General features: G+C 37.9%; 2 protein-coding genes across 2 annotated transcripts in view; both read right to left on the reverse strand.

Annotated features, from left to right (window-relative positions):
* ryr1a (ryanodine receptor 1a (skeletal)) overlaps positions 1 to 14,696 on the reverse strand; it is a 51,471-nt gene extending 36,775 nt beyond the window's left edge. The window contains exons 1-31 of the mRNA XM_084399840.1: positions 14,437 to 14,696; positions 9,935 to 10,054; positions 9,739 to 9,840; positions 9,463 to 9,483; positions 9,095 to 9,169; positions 8,888 to 8,966; positions 8,682 to 8,794; positions 8,498 to 8,597; positions 7,987 to 8,083; positions 7,817 to 7,891; positions 7,571 to 7,727; positions 7,322 to 7,486; positions 6,609 to 6,730; positions 6,183 to 6,372; positions 5,904 to 6,039; positions 5,677 to 5,772; positions 4,987 to 5,105; positions 4,760 to 4,893; positions 4,437 to 4,678; positions 4,166 to 4,358; positions 3,875 to 4,091; positions 3,685 to 3,789; positions 3,462 to 3,565; positions 3,300 to 3,383; positions 2,695 to 2,854; positions 2,287 to 2,434; positions 1,936 to 2,141; positions 1,417 to 1,591; positions 1,130 to 1,338; positions 331 to 689; positions 125 to 251 (exon numbers count right to left, since the gene is read on the reverse strand). Coding sequence (XP_084255966.1) covers positions 125 to 251; positions 331 to 689; positions 1,130 to 1,338; positions 1,417 to 1,591; positions 1,936 to 2,141; positions 2,287 to 2,434; positions 2,695 to 2,854; positions 3,300 to 3,383; positions 3,462 to 3,565; positions 3,685 to 3,789; positions 3,875 to 4,091; positions 4,166 to 4,358; positions 4,437 to 4,678; positions 4,760 to 4,893; positions 4,987 to 5,105; positions 5,677 to 5,772; positions 5,904 to 6,039; positions 6,183 to 6,372; positions 6,609 to 6,730; positions 7,322 to 7,486; positions 7,571 to 7,727; positions 7,817 to 7,891; positions 7,987 to 8,083; positions 8,498 to 8,597; positions 8,682 to 8,794; positions 8,888 to 8,966; positions 9,095 to 9,169; positions 9,463 to 9,483; positions 9,739 to 9,840; positions 9,935 to 10,054; positions 14,437 to 14,484 — 4,278 coding nt within the window. The 5' untranslated portion in view covers positions 14,485 to 14,696. The remainder of the gene's footprint in view (positions 1 to 124; positions 252 to 330; positions 690 to 1,129; positions 1,339 to 1,416; positions 1,592 to 1,935; positions 2,142 to 2,286; positions 2,435 to 2,694; positions 2,855 to 3,299; positions 3,384 to 3,461; positions 3,566 to 3,684; positions 3,790 to 3,874; positions 4,092 to 4,165; positions 4,359 to 4,436; positions 4,679 to 4,759; positions 4,894 to 4,986; positions 5,106 to 5,676; positions 5,773 to 5,903; positions 6,040 to 6,182; positions 6,373 to 6,608; positions 6,731 to 7,321; positions 7,487 to 7,570; positions 7,728 to 7,816; positions 7,892 to 7,986; positions 8,084 to 8,497; positions 8,598 to 8,681; positions 8,795 to 8,887; positions 8,967 to 9,094; positions 9,170 to 9,462; positions 9,484 to 9,738; positions 9,841 to 9,934; positions 10,055 to 14,436) is intronic.
* An 833-nt stretch (positions 14,697 to 15,529) lies between these two features.
* Positions 15,530 to 22,179, reverse strand: LOC311285648 (uncharacterized protein). Its single transcript, XM_084401392.1, has 13 exons — positions 21,849 to 22,179; positions 21,669 to 21,763; positions 21,432 to 21,528; positions 20,162 to 20,445; positions 19,774 to 19,931; positions 19,506 to 19,652; positions 18,475 to 18,555; positions 18,274 to 18,376; positions 18,092 to 18,147; positions 17,895 to 18,000; positions 17,703 to 17,787; positions 17,475 to 17,619; positions 15,530 to 17,218 (listed from the first exon to the last, which is right to left on the reverse strand). The coding sequence occupies exons 1-13, from the start codon at positions 21,978 to 21,980 to the stop codon at positions 15,702 to 15,704; spliced, it is 3,006 nt and encodes a 1,001-aa protein (XP_084257518.1). The 5' UTR covers positions 21,981 to 22,179; the 3' UTR covers positions 15,530 to 15,701.
* Between the last annotated feature and the right edge of the window lie 457 nt (positions 22,180 to 22,636).

Here is a 22,636-nt window from a genome sequence, read left to right on the forward strand (position 1 = left end):
GTTGGGATGAAAAGAAGGATTTTCTTTACAGGACAACATTTTCATGCATCAACACATTATTTAGATGAAATTCCGCTTACACGGATATTTAGTAAGGGAAAAATTGTAAAAGTTTCATCCATACGGTAGTTGTGTTTGAGATAATATCAGCATCGTCTCGATCATCTGGGACAACATCCTCCATCAGACGAGGCACCGTTGGAACCACCGGTGGTGGGGTGAATGCTGCCTTCTTCGCCTTGGAAAAAAACCTGGAAATCACAGATATTTTGTCATTTCTGAATCAGAAGACAAGATTACAGATACAATGTTGCATCTATCTTCTCTCACCCTCTCTTTTTGCTCTTCTCTGTGGTGGTGTCCTTCTCATTTTCACCCTCTTTGCTGCCAGGAAGCTCTTTAGGGACTGATGGCTCTTTTTCTTTCTCATCTTGCTCCTTACGAGTAGCTGATTTCTTCAGAAGCTCAAACTCAGATTCGGGGTCCACCTCAAGAGCTTCATCCTCAGGGATAGTGAGGGTTCGGGTGAGGGGTGAAGCTCCCACTGGCACTTTGAAGGTTTCGTGAAATTCTATGGGCATGCTGAGTCTAAAGAACAGAAGGTCCGTGTTGGCATTCTGAGATCCATATGTCCTATGAGTCAGTTTCAGACAGGGGGCGCTATCAACTGTTCCATCCACACGGCACACCTATTGAAGCAATCAACAAAAAAGAGGCCTGAGAGTTTATTGATATTTTGAATTAGCTTTTATTTTTATATTTTCAGTTTTCATTTAAATTTGAGTACATTTGGTAATGTGCTTTTTTCATTTTTATTCTATTTTTTTATATTTCTATTAATTTATTTTGGTAACACTTTATTTTAAGGTGACAGTTACACATTACTACATGTACTTACTGTAGTAATAACAGTAAATTATGCAACTAGCTCTAAGCCAAACCCTAACCCTAACTCTAAGCACATGTAAAGTAGTTAATTAATATTACTCCGTACTTATTTGAGTAAGTACAATGAAACTAGGTCACCATAAAATAAAGTTATTTTAGTACTAGGATTTTACTTATTTATTTACTTAGTAGCCAAGGCAGATTAGCATGCATTTATAAGGGTTTTTCAGTGTGTTTTTACCTCAATATGAGGGTGGTCCATTGGTACAGGCACAAACTGGGGCAAGCTTTTGCTGAACCACATGGTAATATCTCTTTTCATGTTGATGGCGAAGGGCTCGAAACCTTCCTGCAGGCCACAGATTGTGAAGTAACGCAGGCTGCTCACATTCTGCCCAAGGTTGATACGGCCCACCTGGGACAGCCCCAGACTGCATACAGGGATGAAGCCTGGTCCGGAGAACAGACATATTATTAAATGTCACAGCCAATTAACATCTCAATATCATTCCTCTTCGTGACTCTCACCTTCTCCGATCTCAATGTCTTTGAAGGCCATCTCAGATCCAGAGTCACTGATGAGCATCTCTCCATTCAGAGTAAACATGATGTTCTGCTCTGGCAGGTCGATCATGCAGCCCACAACGTCACCAGACTGCCACTGCCGGCCAAATGGCTCATTCCCTATGTGCCAACGCTGAGCCTAAGGGTAAAAATCAGGAAATTATATTATACAGTACTGTTTTGATAAAATAAATAATTCGTTTAAAAAAAGAGATTTTACTCAACATAAAAATGATTTTAAAAAAATGAACATTTATAATGTTACAAAAGATTTCAAATAGATTTCAGAAATTTTTATGCTAAGCAAAACTAATACTTGTCAATCTTCTAATGTAATGTAAAGACCATAGTCTAAGTTTGTGCATAAGCATAATCTATCTATTATCTAAGCATAATGCAATAATGTGCAATAATGTTTGTGGAGGGTTTCCAAAAAGAAGCCATTAAGGCTAATTCATGTTTATTAACATAAAGTTTCAGTACCTTGAACCCATTGAAGACATAGGCTAGATCATCTGATCCCAGCTCTCTGTCTGCATGGACGTTTGGTCTTGCCCACCCAACTCTCATCTCTCCTACTGTTACCGCCTCAAACTCAAAGTACCATTTCCCCTGGGTCATCGCGTAGGATTTCTCTGCCCTGAACACGCGGATCTTATCACTCCGACCACTGCCATTCCCATGTCCACCTGGAATAAATGGTCACAGAGGTTTAGGTGAGTATAAGTTTACAAATACAAAACTCATTGGATGACTTTAAGTTCCCTTTGTAGTAGAATTCTTCAGGAGTGATATGAAGAGGTTGATTTGGTGCATGATTAGATGGACACTCACTGCTTTCCTGGTCAGGTGGCTCAATATTGTAGCCATAGCCAATCAGAGTTCGCACAGCAGCACATACACTGTCACGATTGGTCTTTTTCGTCTTTTCATCCAGGAGAATGTATGGCACAAGACGGGGGTTGCGCTTGTTCACAATGTCCTAAAAAAATATATAATCAGAAGAAAATTAAGCAAACTCAACAGAAAGAACAGAAGCTAAAATGGTAATCTCATAGAATCTTCTAAATTTAGATATAATTTTTATTAATATTGTATATTGTGATATTTTCACAATATCAGACTCGTAAAGGATGAGCCATGCTCTAGAAAGCATTTTTGCTCTTCCTTATTTTTGTAATTTATTGTTGTTGTTTTTATTTTGTTCCTACTAAAAAGTGACAAAGTGTACACCTACAGTACCTGAACAATGCTGTAAGTCCAGCCTTGGCGGACACGGTCTCGAGCCCAGACATTGTGTCCATTTTCAGCCAGCCTTTCCACAAGTGTGTTCTGATTTGGTGTCAGCTTCACATAGTTGAGGTCCAGAGGAGCAGGTTTGTATCCATTACTTTGCATATACCTAAGAATTAAACAGAAACTAGTTTAAGTTTAGCCATCATTGTTTTGCTTTTTCTCTCTACCATTGTCATTAAAATATCTATTATATCAGTACCTGTTGTTGTTAGCATACACTACGAATGTTGGGAGTAATGCATTACAAGTAATGCAAGTTACGTAATCAGATTACTTTTTTCACGTAACTAGTAATGCATTACTTTTAAATGTACAAAAAAAGTCTGAGTTACTTTGTCAAATAAGTAATGCAAGTTACTTTGTTTTCCCATATATTGACAGCTCTTCTGTCCACATGTTGAGAGAAATTGTAAGTAAGCAAAGGCATTGTGCGAGTTGTGTAAACAATTGAAAGGTAAACTAACACTATTGTACCTTTGTAATTGAATTAAAACTACTTTATTAGTGTTAAATGATTAGTGGTGGTTATTGAGATATTCCGTAATACTGACGTTTTAGGAAGTTTGATCTTCTTCAAGTTCTCCTCTGCTTTCTCGTCTCCCATGCCTACGTGACAACCTAAGGCCAGAAGAGTCCTGTAGACAGAATCCAGAGAACCAGGGGTTAACTAACCACACAGCAACAAACATATAAAAGCTCAGTATTTCACTTACTTCAGTGTCTCTCCGGACATTGCCAAGTTGTAGTTCTTCTCAGGCTCCGGGAGGCTTTGGAAGTCCACTAGACAAGGATGCAGCTTCTTGTTGTCATCACGAAACTGAAAGAGTGGGGACAGCAGACAGACAGTATTGAGTATAAAGTGAAAAATGTTAATTGTGCATTTAGTATTTTAAAATAATCATATCCTTCAATTATACTTCATATTCATAGACTCACTGGTCCATAAGTCCAGCCCTGCTCAATTCGAGTAACGGCCCACAGCTCGTGGCTGTTCTCAGCCAGTTTCTCTCTGATACGCTCTAGGTGAGGAGGAAGAACAATCTGCGGAAATAATTTAGATGGCAAAATCAATACAGCAGGTCACTTTATTTACACAGACCTTTAATTGTATTTTCTGAAATCCTACCTGCACAGTGTCCACTGGGCAGGGAGTGAAAGCAGTGTGGGAGAGAGATTGGGTCGGCCCCAGAAGGTTCCTGACATCATTGAAGTCATGCTTGTACTCTTTAATGGGCTCAATCCGCAGCCTATCTCTGGGCAGAACTGCCTCATAGCATGGGGCATAACCTGGAGGAGGGAGGAATTTGAAGTCTCCATGCCGCCCGCCAAGGAGAAACCGAACTCTGTGAAGTGGAATGCATTTTTGAATTTGTCCTATTAGATTTTACATGTAATTTGTTGAAAAATCAGCTCTTACTTGATCCCAGCAGAGAAGCTGACCGCAGGGAAAAACAGACCGTCGAGATTGAAGTTCTCGAACATGCCTTGAACGGGATGTCCGTTAACACGGAAGGAGATGCTGGGCACGCTCAGATCCAAACAGCAGCTCACCACATCCTCAGCCGCAAGAATGTGTTGATTGGGTGACGTCACCTGACGTGGTACGCGACCTGATGAAAGCATAATGCTATAGATGTGCTCAATGAAATATCAATGTGCTGGAATAGATAGAGGAAGGTAATCCTAACCTGTCCACAGTTGTAGCCCATCAAAGCCGTACGAGTAAAGATCATCTCCAACTCCATTGCTCCCCCATCCCTCTCCTCCTCCGGGGTAGGGGCTGTAGCCCTCCGTCAAAGCCCAGCCAACACGAAGGTGACACGCCTGAGCGGTCAGGAATGACTCCACGTGGTCTACGATCAACTCATAGTACCACTTCTTATATTGTGTAGAGCCTTCACACGTGCCCAGAAAAATGTTGGGTCTCATACTGCAAAACATCAAACATGAGTCCAAACAAATGCCTCTACAGATAACTTTTATATGTAATTTGGGTTGTACTGAGTCAGACCTGGTGACATAACTGATGATGTTGGTCTGCAGGAGGAGATCACGGCCCGGAAGCAGATTCTCAGTGATCAGATTCTGATTGGACCTCACGGCAACACCGTTACAAACACATAGAGAGCAGAGTACATCTAGAACCTACAAAGAAAAGCCACAACAGAGCATGTGGTCAGATACGATTGAAGACACAGTAAAGAAAAGCTTTAACCTAGAATGCGAAAAGATATCAACCTTGTGATTGCGTCCATGTTTGTCCAGAAGCGCGATGATAGATTTGATGTGGTTCTCCTGGATGATGTTAAGCACCTCAGGGCTTTCAATAAGGATACAATACAGCACCTCCAGAATGCCTGAAAATTAAACATATGCACATATACACTACCGTTCAAAAGCTTGGGGTTAGTAAGGATTGTTTTCTAAGAAATTGTATTATTTACTCAGTAAGGACACATTAAATTGATCAAAAGCAACAGTGAAGACATTAATATTGTTAAAAAGATTTCTATTTCAAATAAATGCTTTATATTCATCAAACAATCCTTAATCACGGTTTCCACTGATCAGTCAACTGGTTTCAACTTTGATAAGAAGAAATGTTTCTTGAGCAGCAAATCAGCATATTAGAATGATTTCTGAAGGATCATGTGACACTGAAGACTGGAATAATGATGCTGCAAATTCAGCCTTGCCATCACTGGAATAAATATAGTAAAGTATTTTATATTGTAATAATATTTATTATTATTACAATATAATAATAGGCTGCTAGGATTACATTTTAAATGCTCTATTACTTTTTTTTTACCCGTTTCTTATTTACCTGTGACTAAATCCATGTAAGTTCAACCACTAATTGTCTGTTCATTTTTTTTTACGACAAAGGTTCTTAAATTAATCTCAGAGGCATCTATGTGGACCTACCTGAGGATGCCTCTAAACGATCCAGTTTGCTGACAAGCCAGTCAAGATTATCACAGAACAAAGCACAGTTTGCCCTGTTTCCTCTAATCAGAGATGCTATAAAAGAAAAAAATGACAAGGGCATTACATTTTCCAAAAAACACTGAAAACGTAAATCATTAAGCGCACCAGTGTGGTTAAGATTAGTCTGTATTACATGATTCAATCATGAGTAAACACAGCCATACCCAGCAGCTCATAAAATAAGTTGACGATCTCTTTCCAGGAATCAGCTGCATCTTCCCCAGCAAATTCTGAGAAGTGGGCCGAAGTGTTGTAGAAATTCAGCCGATCAACACAGTCCAATACGAGAGTGATCATGCCCTAATCAACATTGACATTGGTAATTATGTTTGAATGTTTTTGTAAAAGTTATACGCAGTGAATGTAAAGACAATATTTTTTCATTAGTATAAATCAAATTTGGTTTATCTGTATTTGCGTGTATTTTTGCGAGCATGTCTAACCTCCTCTTGAAATAGATTCTGACGGTTCCTTAAAGAGCGCAGTTTGGTCTGCTTCTCTTCATGTTCCAGCTCCTCGTCAGGAGGGCGGAAATAGAAGATGAGATCCTGCAAGGACAGAACAATAGAATCTAGAGGCAGAGATGGAGACGGACCTGGAGATTTACTTTTCCCACTCAGAGAGTCCAGACCCCTGTAAGACAACACAAATCAACAAAAAATAAATAATTTACCCGTACCCTGATATTTACCCTTGATAAAACAACAAAACTTTTTATTAAACCAGTGTTAATGGTGCTAAGATGACTATATGGTCTCAATGTCTGATTAGGCTTTTTTTCTGTTTTGATAGGCTGGTTTAAGATTTTTCCAAGAATCCTTAAAGATTACAATTTGTTGCAATTTTAGACCAGCTGTATGTGGGCGTACTTAATGAACTGAGTGAAGAGTCCCGCAGTGCTGTAGATCATCCTAGCAGCCTGGGATTCTGCTGTTTGAGAGCGGGCCACAGTCAGAGCATCGTCCATGTGACCCTCCTGATGCAGTATTGCCTAATGAAAAGAAATGCACATATTAGAATTGATCGAATTTGTGAATTCTGCAGTTTTAGGTCTGCTTAGGTCTGTGAATTTACACAACTGTTCAAAGGTTTGGGCTATGTAAGATTTTTTTTTTTATGTTTTTGAGTATAAAGTCTCTTATACTCACCCAGATCAAAAATACATTAAAACAGTAATAATGTGAAATATTATTACAATTCAAATAACTTTTTATTTTAATATATTTTCGAATGTAACTTATTCATGTGACGGCGAAGCTGCCTTTTCAGAAATTATTCTAATATGCTGATTTGAAGCTCAAGAAACATTTCGTGCTATTAAAAATGTTACAAAGTTGTGCTGCTTAATATGTTTTTGTGGAAACAGTGATACAATTTTTTGATGATTATTTTATGAATATAAAGTTCAAAAGAACAGAATTTATTTGAAATAGGAATTTTTTGTAACAATGTAAATGTTTTTACCGCCACCTTTACTCAGTTTAATGCATCCTTGCTAAACAAAAGCATTCGTTTATTTTTAATCAAACAATACAGACCCCACATTTTTGAACAGTAGTGTACATGAGGTTAAAACTCATACCTTTCTCTTCAGTGGCCCCAGTCGAGCAGACTTGGCATCCACTGAGGCATATGTGAGCCACAGGCTAGTAGAGACATGCTGCACGAAGCACATGGACTCTCCGTACTTGATCTCTGGGATCCCCATTCCTTCCACGTCACGTTTCTGAGCCACCTCTGTCTTCTCCTACTCAATCAAATGACATCAAAACATTTTCAAAAGAGCAACCTCCCAGAGAGTATGTTATAAAGCTGAGAGCATTATTCAGACCTTAGAAGCACGAAAGCAGAAAGCAGAGTTCTTCGTATTCGCCTTTTCTGGGTCCACAATCAGGAGTCCTTTCTCTTCATCCAGGCACAGATACCTGCCTGTTGTGATGTGACGCACCCTGAAGGACTGACCCCACTTCATGTGGCTACCACTCCACCTGCGTACAATGAGATTGAACATCAGCTCTAAAGGAGAAAAACATTCTTTTTGCTTGTTAAGGATCTGCTGTATAAAAATAGCACCAACCCAATGCGAAGAGGTTCCAGTCTCCAGAGAGATCTGGCGTGGCTGCACACAGCTCCACCTTCATAGTGTGCATTTCTGAAATTTCATGCAAAATACGAACAGATTGATTGTGGTGTAGATTAGCTGTTTGTGCATGTTTACATACAGTGGCATGTGGCTGTGTATCTCACCGTCTCTGGTCGTCGCCCTGGTCTGCAGCAGGAATTGTTAAACACTCATCCATGTGCCCGTGGAAAAGACGCAGAACATGCCCTCCAGTCAGATACCCTGAACCAAGGAAACATCACAAAATTATGTATTACGTTTGTTATAAAGGCACTTTTAAAATTGGTCTACAATGCATATTGATATTGGTTGTATAATGCATATTGGTTTAACTGGGAAAAATAAGGAAATGAACACATAAATATTAGTAATGTAATTTTACAGTTGTAATTTTTATTCTTATTTTGTTTTTATTTAGTCATTTTTATATTTTTTACTTCATCAGAATGGTACGAAATTTGGTAAAGGTTTTGGCACTTGCTACAATTCATACTATATATATATATATAACAAAACAAAAAAGCAATTCGATTTTTTTTTTTTTTTTTTAGTCTTGCAGCCCTAAAGCATTTAAAATGTCCCAAGTTGTGTCCCAACAAAATGTGGAATTTAAGAAAGCTTGTACTTTAAGCTTACCCTCTGCCAGCTCACAGCCAGAACAGACTGGGTTCATGTTCCAAAGGGTCTGCATGAAAGAAGCGTCCACCATGAGGTCTCCGCTGGCATAGGACAGGTGCTGTTGATGGGACAGATGTTTCAAGTGAAACTGTAAGGCTCCATCTACAAGAGATTGTGTTGACTATATAGAGATGGGCCTTACCAGATATCTCTCAGAGGACACACTGACCAGGATGAGATCATCGCCCACCCTGACCTTCTCACCTTCTGACCTCTGCTTGGATGCAGGGTGAATGGTCCACCAACATGCCTCACCTGGAGGGAGATTTTCTTAAATTCAGATTTCCCTTTTGTATATTTGCAAGCACTCAGTATATTTGAGATAACAATCCCCTAGAAATCAAACACCTGTCGAGTCCTCCTGCAAGCCCACGTCAAAGGCCAGCTTGTCTGTGAGTGACCTTGATGTTGTCAAACAGCTAAGGTACTGCATCATGCAAAGAGATGGCAATCAATAAAAACAGAGGGAATAAATTATTATTTCGCTAAAGTACATTTTCTCTTAAAATACTCATCCAGGGATGGCCTGTACGTGTATATTAAAATTTGACCCACCATGCTAGAGTGAGTGTGTCTGAGAAGGATAGCATGGCCATACAACAACGTGCGGTGGCCTCCTCCTTGTGAAGACTAGAAAGAAGGTGGAAAAACATGACCAGATACAATTCAAGGGACAAATCTATATAGATATGTTTTTTTGTCACAGCAATAACTGAAAGATTAACACAGAATTGCGTTAGGTGAGTAAAGACTATGAGAGGACAAAAAATGTGCTTTTCACTGTCTCTGACATTAGTGATTAATGACTTCTGGCCTGCCTTTTGTCAGAGATAGTGACAAGGCGGCTATAATCTGAGGTAGAAACACAGCAATAAGAATAAGCTAAATTCGAGGAACATTTCGAGGCAAAAATGGAAACCTACCCATTTGTCCAAATCGACTGCCTATAGTATGCAAAAGAGAAAACAAGGTAAAGAGGACAAGAAATGTTCATGCATTTCATGGTTGTTCGGGCACAACAAGTAATTGAATTTGAATTGAGTTGGTTTGATATAGGATAGGTTAGTTCACCCAAAAACCAAATTTATGTCATCATTTAATACTCACCGTAATGTTGTTCCAATTTAATTTTTACATTTTTACATCTCATTTTAAGAGTGACTCTCACCCCATTCCTGATGTATGTGCTCTGAACAAACCTCATTAAGATCATTTGTGTTAGCCAGCATTTCCTGAAGGGCCCGCACAGACAAGGACTGCTCCAGGATAAAGCAGCATATGGCCAGATCAGGAGGAACATTCTAGAATGACAACAACAACAAAAAGTGTACAGAACACTGGGATTCCAAACCATTATTTCATAAATTCAGAATGACATGTAAGAAAAGCATATACCTGGGCATTGGATGTAGTTTCCAGAAAGCACAAGCGATTCCCAAAACCCTCACAGGACAGACAGAGTTTGATCTGCTCCTTCAGGATAGTAGCTGTGCACTGTAGAACCACCTGGTCATCCTACAAAGAAAATAAATGTCAAGATGTCAGTTTTTTTTTTTTAAAGAAGACTAAACATTTCAGAATAGTTAAAGGGTTAATTCACACAAAAATACAAATTCTGTTGTCATTTACTCAACCTAGTAGAAGTCATTCTAGCCCTATTTATTTCTGCAGAACACAAAAAACATTTTGATAAAATGTTGGTAACCCAACCAGTTTGATGCTCTTTGGCTTCTATTGTATTGACAAAAAACAAACACTGAGACATTTCTCAATATATATACAGTGCTATGCATAAGTTTAGACACCCATGCTAAAGTTTACTAAAAAGAGGAATAAAAAAATCATCTTTTGGAAATTGAACTTAATGCCTTAATTTAAAAAATTAGGAAAAACCCAACCTTTAAGGACACCAATTTTCTTTGTGAATGAATAATGTATCGTAAATAAATAAATGTTCTTCCTTAAAATACAGGGTGCATAAGTTTGGACACCCCTATGTTAAATTCCCATAGAGGCAGGCAGATTTTTATTTTTAAGTATTTTTTTTTTTTTGGATACTATGCATCCTGATAAAGTTCCCTTGGCCTTTGGAATTAAAATAGCCCCACATCATCACATAGCATTCACCATACCTAGAGATTGGCATGGGGTACTTTCCATAAGATCATCTCTCAATGCAAATCAAACTAGCTATTAGGCTAACTGAAATAAAACCATGCCAATCTCTAGGTATGGTGAAGGCTATGTGATGATGTGGGGCTATTTTAATTCCAAAGGCCAAGGGAACTTTATCAGGATGCATAGTATCCTGGATCCATGAAGTAACTGGCCTTTAAAAATAAAAATCTGCCTGCCTCTATGGGAATTTAACATAGGGGTGTCCAAACTTATGCACCCTGTATTTTAAGGAAGAACATTTATTTATTTACGATACATTATTCATTCACAAAGAAAATTGGTGTCCTTAAAGGTTGGATTTTTCCTAATTTTTTAAATTAAGGCATTAAGTTTAGTTTCCAAAAGATGATTTTTTTATTCCTCTTTTTAGTCAACTTTAGTATGGGTGTCTAAACTTATGCATAGCACTGTATATATTTTTTTTTTGCTCCACAGGAAGAAACAAACTCATACAGGTTTGGAACGACATGAGGGTGAGTAAATGATGACAGATTTTACATTTTTGGGTAACTATTTTAGCATTAGACAAAAAGCTATCAAAATTGAAATGTCATTTAATTTATCCAGTGACTGAGTACTTTTCGGGGCACAATCTCACGCAACCTTATGATAAACAAAGACAATATTTTGACGATACATCATCTGACATAGAGAGTACTAGTAATCTCAATCTTTGTTCTACTGGAATCACAGAAATCCAATTAGATATATTGCATATTGCCACTTTCTGAAATACTGCTTTAGACAAGTCATTGATGTTTTCTTTGTAACAACATGCCCATAGCACACATTGCTGCTACATAACTTGGTATTTGTAACCTTGATCAAGGCAGCAAGCACTTAATCCTGAATGTGGCTCAGGTTACAGCCAAAACACTTGTGAGGAGGCTTAGATGAGGCCTGTCTGAGAAGATTGCTTTATGTATTAAATATTTTCAAGTTCTAAGAGAAGCAAAGTTATTTGATAGGTTATATGAAATGATACATGCGTGTAGTAGTGCTTCTAATTCTATGTACAACACCACCCTCTGTTACTCTATTGTCATACAAGTTGACCTCAAAAAGACTTGATTTAATAGATAACCTCATTACTGTTCCTTTGATTCAGTTCAATATATGTTGTATGAATATACAATGTTTATGTAAAATTGTCAGCATTTTATATTAAAGATGAAGCCTGCCTTTATAGACAAATTGGGCCAGGTCATGTCCTTGACAAGCTAGTCTGCATGACAGTGTATTAAGCATGTAAGTGTGTCATCTGCTGAGATATTCCAGGGTTGGTATGTAACCCAGTGGGCCGTGGAAAACCCATGTCTACACCGACACATTCTGCTAGCAACCTGAGACACAGCGCTTCTGTTATAACAATATAGTCATTGTGAGATCGCAATTATAACATTTGCATTTAATAAATGGCAGAATACGTTTTTATAATATATGAGAGGGAAATGCAACAAGCATTAATTTGATTTACAATCATCCCATTAAAATATTTAAACTTGTTGTTGGAAATGCATACTGTTCAACAGTTAAGTTTTTTTAAAGACATAAAAGTTACCATCAAAAATCAAAATTGGCTTTCTTTTTTTTTTGGAATGCTACCGTATTATAAATTGTTTATTCGTAAATTCATGTTCTCTCATAATCTTTCATCAAAATAACTTCCCTTCCCACTTGCACCATCATCTATTCTCTTCTCTGATGATGTCATTATTTACTGCGGCGATGACAACCTGTCACTCACATGACATCACAGAAATAAGCAAATCACAGCGATCCAACAATCCAATCAATTCCTGATGGACAAAATCATGTTCCGCCCAACACTTTTTCTTGTTCGAGAAGCCGTTTCACTTAGCCGACAGCAAGGAAACATGAAATTGGTCAAAAGTGACAGTAAAGACTTTTACATTGTTACAAAAGATTTCTATTTCAAAGAATCCTGAAAAAATGTATCACGGTTTCCACAAATATATTAAATAGCACAACTGTTTTCAACATTGATAATATAGGAAATGTTTCTAAAGCACTACATCAGAAAATTAGAATGATTTCTGAAGGATCATGTGACACTGAAGTCTGGAGTAATGATGCTGAATATTCAGCTTTACCATCACCAGAAATAAATTATATTTTAAGTTATTATACTATTTCACAATATTACTGTTTTTACTGTATTTCTGATTAAATAAATACATGATGAGCAATAGAGATATAAAAAAAGTGCTTGTATAAAAGGAATGTGTAAATTTTAAAATGTGCAAAATTTCAGATTTTCACATTTTTTTTTAAATCTAATTTTTATTTTTGCCATACACAATCACATAGACCTGCTGTGTGACAAATACAATTTTAGAAGTATACTATTCAATGGGTGTATTAATATGAGGTCATAAAACTGCATAAATGAAATTTGAAGATTGTTTTAAATGGTCTTCAAATAGTTTTAGCATGTCGTCGCTTACTGTTTGAAACAATAACGCAATTAGTTTCACAAGAATTCATTTAATTATTTTTTTTAGTCAGCTTTCTCCCCTACTTGTCCCGGCCTCCTCCTCTATCCCTCTATTTCAGGCTGTGGCACCTGCTACATGCAATTTTCTTGGAGCCAGAGTCACACAAAAGAAACAGTGGAACTGTAAATCACTGAATGACTGTTCATTTGGGACGATGACTGTCTGACTTCTTGTTTCACAAATCACAGAATGTATCAAGAAACTGCATCAAAAATACCTTTCCATAAAACACTTTGCAATGAAGAATGATCCAAAATGATGCATTCTGTGACGTCTCGTAAACAGCATTAAAAGGATTTCACAAGCTGGACCACTTCATCTACTTTTCTTTCATTATCTAGTCACTCATCATGAGTGTTCATGAAATGTTTCTGTTAATCAAACTCTTAATATGTGCTGAAAAGCTCTAGAGACCGTCATAAAAATAGGGGGACATGGAATAGACTTTTTAAATAGACTGTAACAAACAGGTGTTGGTTCATGACGGGCCAGAATGCTGCTAATCCCATCTCTGTATATAGACTCAGAGCTCATAGACAGCAGCATCACAAACAACAGTACAAAACAGCACTAGTTGTCTTGATCTATGCTTCTGCATTGGTTGAACTCCATACTGTTAAAAACTTCCACTGCATCCACTTCCGTTTGAGCACATATTAGAAGGACCAACACAGCCAGGTCAGGCATTTACAACACTAAGGTCAAGCATATAGACTCATAAACATACACTACAGCAGTACTGGGCTTCACTCGCACATCTTAAATTCACAGATCTTTGTATATTTGGTCTAGATTTATATCTTGGTCTTGGCAGTATGTAGTCGTCATGCTTCTGTGCACAGTGCCAAGAGTAAAGTCATGTTTCAAACAGTGACAATCCAACCTCTGCACTGCACTATGTATAAATAGACAACAATGGCAGCAAATCCACACACCTGGTCATGTCACTCCACATTCATCCAAAAACATTCATGAAAACTGAGTGAGAAAGCTGTCAACTTTAACATTGACCATATACAATGTGCATTTAAGAATTCACACACCTTTCAAACAATCAATTTCCATGACTTCTCCATTCATTAAAACATTGTAATTTTTTTTTTCATATTTCTAATGCACATATCTATACATTCATTTTTCATCTATCTATACATGCATTTTTTAACTAATCGGAGGTAAGGTATTCTCAATATAACTCACTGTTCGTAAGAACTGGATTTCCTCTTCTCCCTCTGCTGCTTCTGCCATGGTTCAGGAGATTTACAGGTACAAGCAGGAAAAGTGAGTGCCCTCTTTCCTTCTTCCCAGCTGGGACAGATCCCAGCTTTAGCTTCCCCCACTTCTCTTTCACTTCGGACCACAGGCTGCCTGTGCGTGTGGAAGAACTGAGACTCCAGCTCTGGTGAATGCTGTTCACAGAGAGCTCCACTTTCTGTAGCGTCCTCTCGCTGCTCCACATCAAAGAGGAGGAGCACCAACTTCATAAAACTAACATTATCACTCTCTGTTGGGCTTGGCTAAAGGATATTAACAATCTTTTTATAATAATTCAAACTGGTTTAATGAGTGAAACTATTGTACCTTTATTTTAAAACTTGGTTCCTTTCCCTTTAATCTGGATTTGTTCCTTGGATATTTAAAGCAAATAAATGAATAAATAATTTCACTCTAAAAAAAGAAATATTCCAAGTCACCAAAAAGTATTCTCAAACTTAGATTGTAAAAAGAAAAAGGTAACCTGTACTGAAATGCAGTTGCAATGGAACTGAATTGGGCAACTGTTGGCCAATAGACTTTTATTGCAATTGCATGTTTTGCTTTTACAAACTTAATCACACATTTCTTGGATCAACAGCATGCCACAGACACTGTTTTAGCTTACATTTATTTAAGCAGAAAGATATATTTTTAAACATTTCCCAAATCTCCCAAAACCCCCAACCAAAATCTTCCTTACGTAACATGGTATAGAACCAAAATCAGTTGCTGAAAGGGATAGTTCACCCAAAAATGAACATTTTGTCATTTACTCACCCTCCTGTTGTTCTAAACCTGTTTGAGGAGTTTCTTAAGAAGAGATTTTAAAAAATGCTGGTAACCAGACAGTTTTCCTACTATGAAAGTCAATGGGGTCCATCAACTGTCTGGTTACCAACATTCTTAAAAATATCTTGTGTTCAATAGAAAAAAGAAACTCAACTTGAGGGTAAGTAATGACATTTTAACTTGCAAATGGATTTTGTCACAGGTCCTTATATGGATGAAAATTAAATGAGCAGACCTACAAAAAAGTGAACTATTAAAACAGATTTTATTAAGAACAAAGAAAATTTGTGACAGTTCACAAACATAAACAAATAAAACCATTGTTGCATAAATAATAGTTTAATGATTACACAAACCATATTCAGATCCCAGTCGTTGGGAAATGATATTGAACTAATAAAAATTAAAGAACTAAATGATTAAAGTGGTAATGGGTTCCAAGTAGACATGCGCACCTCATGTGATGGCCAGCGGGGAGAGTCTCTGTAGCGCCTTTTAGTGGTCGGATGCCTAAACTGAAAGGTTGGAGAGGAAAGACCACCAGGCAACCCGTTACTTGTGTCATCTTCAAAAATCACACCATCTCGTGACAAAGAAGCAAAAGGTGGAAACTCAAATGGAGGACTGGCATTCAGCCATGAGGGGGTTTCCTTGTCGCTTTCGTGCAGAGGAGAGACTTGATCCGTTCTGAAGTCTTCGACTGAACTTGAGTCTTCAAAGAGATTCAATGGCACCATCTGCTGGAAGAACATTGGAGATGCAAGATCAGGTGTAAGAGGAACATTTGAATCTTCACGATCGTCTTCCTCATGACCACCAATGTAACACTTCTGATCCAACAGTTTATGAAGATCAAGCTCCTTGACATTCTGCTCTGTTTGCTTGCACAGGAACAGACATTCAGTTTTCTTCATTGCAGGCAAATTCGGATCTTGATTTGGGTTTCCCAACGAGCTCAGAGAATCCACATCATTTGTTGTCTGATTTTGGAGGGAATTTTGTGACCTCTTGCACATCTCTCGATGATGTAAATCATTAATCGGTTCTTGATCGACCGACTCCACACCTGAATCAGGGCTAGCGTCGCACATTCTTATGAAAGCCTGATTTGCTGGGGGAGATCCCACAGGGCTCTGCTCTGGTGGTCTCTCAGAAACGCCATCATGACTGATGGAGCGGCCAAATCGGCGTGCCCCCTGCCGCCGAAGACGCGTGGCTCCCCTCTGAAGGGATTCCTGCGGTTTCTCCCGGAAATGAGGTGGCGCTCGAGATGTCCGGAGCAGCAAGGTCAAAGCACTAAAACCTCTAAGTCGCTCAGCCACGGACAAACGCTGATGGGGTCTTTTGAAACCAAGAGTTGAGTCTGTCACCTTGTCTTGTTTATAATTCTTTTCTGTTTTAATGCTTCCTTTTGTCTCTTGCACTTCATTGATACCCACCTTCTTCTCTGTGGTTACATTCTCTTGCTCATTTGAAAGGGTCAGACTCGCAAACATCGGCCAGACACTGTTATCAATCTCAGCTTCAGCTCTACCAACTTCCTTTTCCAAAACAGGGATCTCATCAGTACACAACTCCAGCATCACCTCAGGTAGGCTTATGGATCTACGAGGACGAGATCGGTTCTTAGAGCGGTTCTTATCCTTTTTGGACTCTTTACGTGGCTGCTTCACCTCTGGCTCATTCTTTACCTCTGTGCTTGCATTAATTTGAGACCCTTGATTTTGAGTAACAGATTGTATTACCTCACATTCTCCTAACCGCTCAAAGTCTTCAACTTCAAGTACAGTCCAGCATTCATCGTCACAGGGTTCTTCACTGTCCTGTCTCTGCATGAAAGATGCTTCAGATCCCATTTTTAGACAGTCATCAGGGCTTTCAGCAAAACTGCAGTTGAGAAGATCCAGGCCATCGTCCACCTCATTCCCAACAACAACTGCATGATTAAATTAAACGTTAACAATTTATTTATTTATTTTTTTACATAAGAAAATATGAAAAGAGTTAAAGTATACAATAATGTCAATGATAGTGATGAACTGGCCAGATTTTTATTGAATCAGTAAATATTGTGTAAGAAACAGACTGACATGTAACTTTTACTCTGTAGTCCACAAATCAAATTCATGTACAAGTTGATCCAAATGATAATCAAAAATCAGTCAAATAAATTAATAAAAACTCATCCAAACCTGCTTCTGGTTCATCAATGACAATAAGAGGTATCCTTGGAGACATATCATCATTTATAAGTGGTGAATCACTTTTACAGTCAAGCTGTTCTTGGTGTTCTTCTGAACACTTTTCAGGGTCTTTATGTGTTGGTGTCACTGAAAGCTAAAAATATGAGCAGAATGAAAAAAAATATAACAAAAAAAAAGTAAAAACTACTAAAAGCTGGTTAAAAAAAAAAAACATACTTGGTTACTGTTGTTTCCACTGGACACAGTAAAAAATCGGAGAGATCTTTTTCTCCGATGCACCTTTTCTTCTTGTGTTGGAGGCCTGAAACCCCCAAAACATACACAGATAAGCCTAACTGCTACTCTTTGTAGATTAAATATCATCCCCAAATTAGAATTACAGAGTAGAGTGCAGTCATGATACAGTACCTAAGCAATTTCCGCTGCTCTCTCGTGTGGCTTCTCTTCTTGGTGGTGATGATAGTATCTTCTTTACTACACTTTTCCTTCAGGGGACTATGACTGCTTACAGATTCTAACAGATTTTTGCAAAGCAACTTTGGGGTATCAATATTCTACAACAATCATGAGATAAGATGGTAAAATACACACATAAATAGACTGACCTTCTGGCTGAGTGATAGTTGTCGACCTGTCCTCTCTTAGGTCATGCAGAGACCGCCTGAACAATAGTAAACACACAAGCTAAGAAACATCTGGGATGAACATCTTTTGCGAAGTAGTCTATGAAGTCATCTGACAACCAGACAAAATGGATATTTATGTATCAGATAAGCCAAAAATTTACCTTTTCTTCACAGATCCTTCAAGTTCAGGAAGTGATTCCTCGGTGGCTTTACGTTTGACTGTAACTGGTGATTGAGGAGTGGGGCTTTTTGAGAGAGGAGTCACTATAAAGATCAAAGAAGCATTTTTTTTTTTTTACTTTTGCAGTTTAAGAGAATAACTAATAGGAAAGCACTTACCATGCAAAAATATAGTGGCTCACCTGACGTGACATCTAAGACTATTGGAGGTCCAGTGGGTGTACGACATGGCTTCAGTTTGGAAAAAGCATCTACGAATATTTCTGAAACAACATTTTGATAAAAATGTACATTATCATTAAAACGGAGAGAAAGATATGCTAGGAAAAAATTGTGTGCCCATAACATAAATCATTATATACTTATATTCTTCAGAAATGTATTCCTAATTCCTTTATTCTGATATACTGATTTGGCCCTCGGGAACCATTTCTTATTATTATCAATGTTGAAACAGTTGTACTGCTTAATATTTTTGTGAAAGCCGTGACTTTTTTCAGGATTCTTTTATTAATATAATTTTTTTCATGTTTTTTCATAATTTTTAATATTATATTGCAAAATCAAAGATGACACCATATATTTAGGATTGGTGGGGACCTTATAAAATAACTTTAAAAAAATACAGAATACTGGGGGGGACATGACCACCTTAATTGTCTGTGGTGGTTATGGCAGTATGAAACCAACAATTGAAGAAACTTTCTTTAACAGAAGATGACAGGTGCAATAGATGTTCGCTATCCCCAGCAGATCATTCTTAAACATTTTATACCTTTCCTAAATTGTATCCATTCTGGTCTTCTTTTTTTGTTGCATTGTCAAAGGCTCTTAATGTTTCTGTGAAACCCTGCCCAATAATTGCTATTTTTGGTGTACTCCCTATTGATGGCTTGCGCCATGCTAAAATTATTGCTTTTACTTCATTGGTAGCCAGAAGAATATTGTTACATTGGACATCCTCATGCCCCCCTCCGAAATTGTCCTGGTTAAAGGACTTAATGTCCTTTTTTACACCTGGAAAAAATTAAACACTCCATTATAGACTCTGTTAACTCATTTTATAAAATGTGGAACCAGGTCCTTTCCTTTTTTGAGACTGTACCTTCATTGGAGATTTGATTTCCTTGTCATGTTTTCCATGTATGCCATGCATATTTGTCATTTAAGAATCTGCTCAATAAAAATATACATACAAAACAAAAAATCTCACCACCAACACTTCGTCTTCGTTGTCGTCTCAGACTTCTGTAAACACTGAGTCCTGTCCTCTTACTAAACATAGCGCCACCTTCAGGAGAGGGTGTCTCTGTTCCCCCTGTTGCTTTTAAAGCCTCCAGCATACATGATGGAACAACACCTGATAGACAAAGTTCACACACAAGTACAAGCTCAGTTTACTCCAAATAATGGACCCAAATTGCTGCACCCAGCAAAGGGCAGGTTAACCAATCGCTCATTCAAATCTCCTACATCTTTACCAATACGTTCTGCATGAAGAATGAGTGATTTGATCACTGATGTCTGCTGGTCTAAATGTTTCTCGGTGTCCAGAGTGAGTTTGCAAGGTTGACACTGAAGCAGGTTAGGAGCAATAACAACAGCCAGGCTACTCGCATCCATTCTATTCTCACTGCATCTGATCAAAGACATGAACATAAGGAAAATATGATCAAAAATGAGCTTGTGTATTGTCTGTACATCTATGCAAAGTGTTTTTAGCATGCTGACAATTACCACAGACAATTTCAATTTAAGATTAAATATTGAAGAAAAATAAGAGACTATTCCTTTAAAATTTGCACAGATCCAAGGAAAATAAGACTCAAATTGATATTCAGCAAAGTAAGCTGCAATCAAATGTAAAACCTCTCTGCAGTTTGACGCAGAAAGGTGCAGAGGAATCTGAGTGCACGAGCGTGGGATGAAGGTAACAGAGCTGTAATGAGCAGAGTTGTTCTGTTTCTCGCTCCCTCCTGGTCATGTGTCATCTCAAGCCCCTGGGCCTGAATCAGAGGGATCTGGAGGTCTGTAGGGATGAGAGGAGATGGCAGCTCACGCAGGAACTGCTTGATGAGAGAGGCGACGTCACAAGGCTGCAGGAGGTCTGCGTGCGGGGGAAGGAAGACTGGCTTTCCCTGCTCCAAATCTGCCTATGAAATAAAAGCATTTGTTGTTACCTTTTCTTGCAGATCATTTTAAACATTTGTCAAAAGAGCTATTTGTATTTTAGATGTGCAACCAGATGTGCGTTTTAGATGTGCGTTAACCAGTCAAAAGTTGTATGTATTTGAAAGAAGGCTCTTATTCTCAACAAGGCTGCATGTATTTAATCAAAAATACAGTAAAAACAGCAATTTTGTGAAATATGACTACAATGAAAAACGATTGTTTTTAACAAGCAGCCATTACTTAAAGGTATAGCGGAGGATTTTCCCGAATTTTAGAAAAGAACCGCCCTCTCCACTTTTTGAAAAAATGCACATGCGCAACACTCTACCTGCTCCCGAGAGGGAACGCCTATTAAACGTGTGCACGAGAGAGCATGCACGAGCTAATCATAGCTTACATTAACTTTTACTAGCAGTGATTTTAAATGGATTTCTCCAAATAGCATGCCACACTTTACCTGTCAAGTAGAAACGTCCCGACTGAGGCATCAGTGGGAAGCCTAACCTGTGTTTTGAGCGCACGCCATCGTGTGAATCGTGTGCACGAGCACGTACGACGGCCTTACGTAAACATATCACCAGAATGATTGACACTTAGGAGGACCAATAGTCTTGATGATCCACCCGGAAAAAGAAAATCCTCCGCTATACCTTTAAGTCTTCAGTGTCATATTATCCTTCAGAAATTATTCTAATTAATGTAAATAAATTCAGCCTCGGTAAGCATGAACATTTTAAATATAATCTTATTTATTACAAACTTTATACCAGTATTGTAAAACTAGTGGGGGGAAAAACACACATGTAAAGGTCAAAACGGGTACCTGAATAAAATGATTGCCATCCATCAAAACACAAAATAGGCTAACTGTATAAATTTAACACGCACAACTACATAGGCAAAGTGGTAAGATATAACCTGTTAATGCCATTGTGATATGATATATGACAGATTTGAAGGAATTTACCCTTAGAGCTCGGATACGACTCAGGGATCCGGTCTTCCTGAAAAGACCTTCTGTATCAAGATGTTGTGACAGATATCCACAGGCCTCCACCAAGAACCTGAAAACCAGCATCTCATGTGGCATACAAACGCAGGCTTCTGTTTCTCAATCACTGTCATGCTGCTCTCGATTTAAAAACTCAATTTTATTTTTGATTATCTGAATTTTAAAACAAAAAAGAGATGCTGATAAACATACTGAGGTAACGTTACTGTACCGCCCATGTCAGAGAGTTGATGTTGAGGGAGCAAATGCATGTCACGTCCAAAAGCAAAGCGTTGTGACGAGCTCTCCTGAGAGACAAATTCAACGTAAATAATACAATATTTTAAGCAACAAATAATTGCACGTGTTTTTTTTGTTTTTTGTTTTTTTTACCTGACTAAAAGTTTGTTGACAGTTGGAATCTCCATTCAGAAAGTTCTTCCAGTTTTTCACGCGGATACCGACAGCTTTGAGCGCGTGAATGATCGCCACCACGCGCAAACGCTCCTCTGTTAAACCAGACATTATTTGACGGTCTGAACACCACAGAAACGTTCTGTCGAGATTCAGAATGTTTTGTTTAATTGGGTGTTATTTACTTGCACATTAAAGTCATGGAAACGGCAAATTTGGCTAATTAGTACGGCGGTGGATATGGAGACGACGTTTTCGTATGAACCGCCTGAAATGATTGGTGGCAGGTCGTTTCCGCTCATCTGCGCGTATGCAAATGAGCTAACCTTATTCAAATAAGCCAATGTGAGAAAATATATATATTTTTTAAATAATATTTTTACTGGAATTGACTAATGTGTTTCCTTTTATTATTATTAAATTAAAAATAAAATAAATCCAGCCTGTTGAATATTTTTACTACCTTTTCTGCCGGTAAACGGAGGGTAATTTTTTTCTTTAATCAAAAGTGAGAAAACTGTACAAATATTTTAATACACACACACAGAAAACAAATTGTTTTATTGGTTGTTACTTAACCCTTTGAAAATATTACAATATAAACATTAAACAATCTAATAATATATTCAAAAATGTGCATTTTTCAAAAGTAATATTTTTATTTTTAAATATCTCCTAATGTGATCAACATCTCGTTGGTTGGTAATTGTCAAGTGATTTTTTATAATATATTTATGCATGTAACTACATACATTAAAGATTTTAGC

The sequence above is a fragment of the Rutilus rutilus genome (genome assembly GCF_951802725.1).
Source record: "Rutilus rutilus genome assembly, chromosome: 25".
In the NCBI taxonomy this organism is placed as follows: domain Eukaryota; kingdom Metazoa; phylum Chordata; class Actinopteri; order Cypriniformes; family Leuciscidae; genus Rutilus; species Rutilus rutilus.

Excerpts from the sequence above, each read along its gene's own strand:
- LOC311285648 (XM_084401392.1), bottom strand. The coding sequence starts at position 21,980 with ATGTCTGGTTTAACAGAGGAGCGTTTGCGCGTGGTGGCGATCATTCAC. Across the intron at positions 19,932-20,161 it reads CTGCGTCAAACTGCAGAGAG|ATGCAGTGAGAATAGAATGG; the intron begins GTTTTACATTTG and ends GTCTTTGATCAG. Across the intron at positions 18,556-19,505 it reads ACGAAGACGAAGTGTTGGTG|AAATATTCGTAGATGCTTTT; the intron begins GTGAGATTTTTT and ends ATGTTGTTTCAG.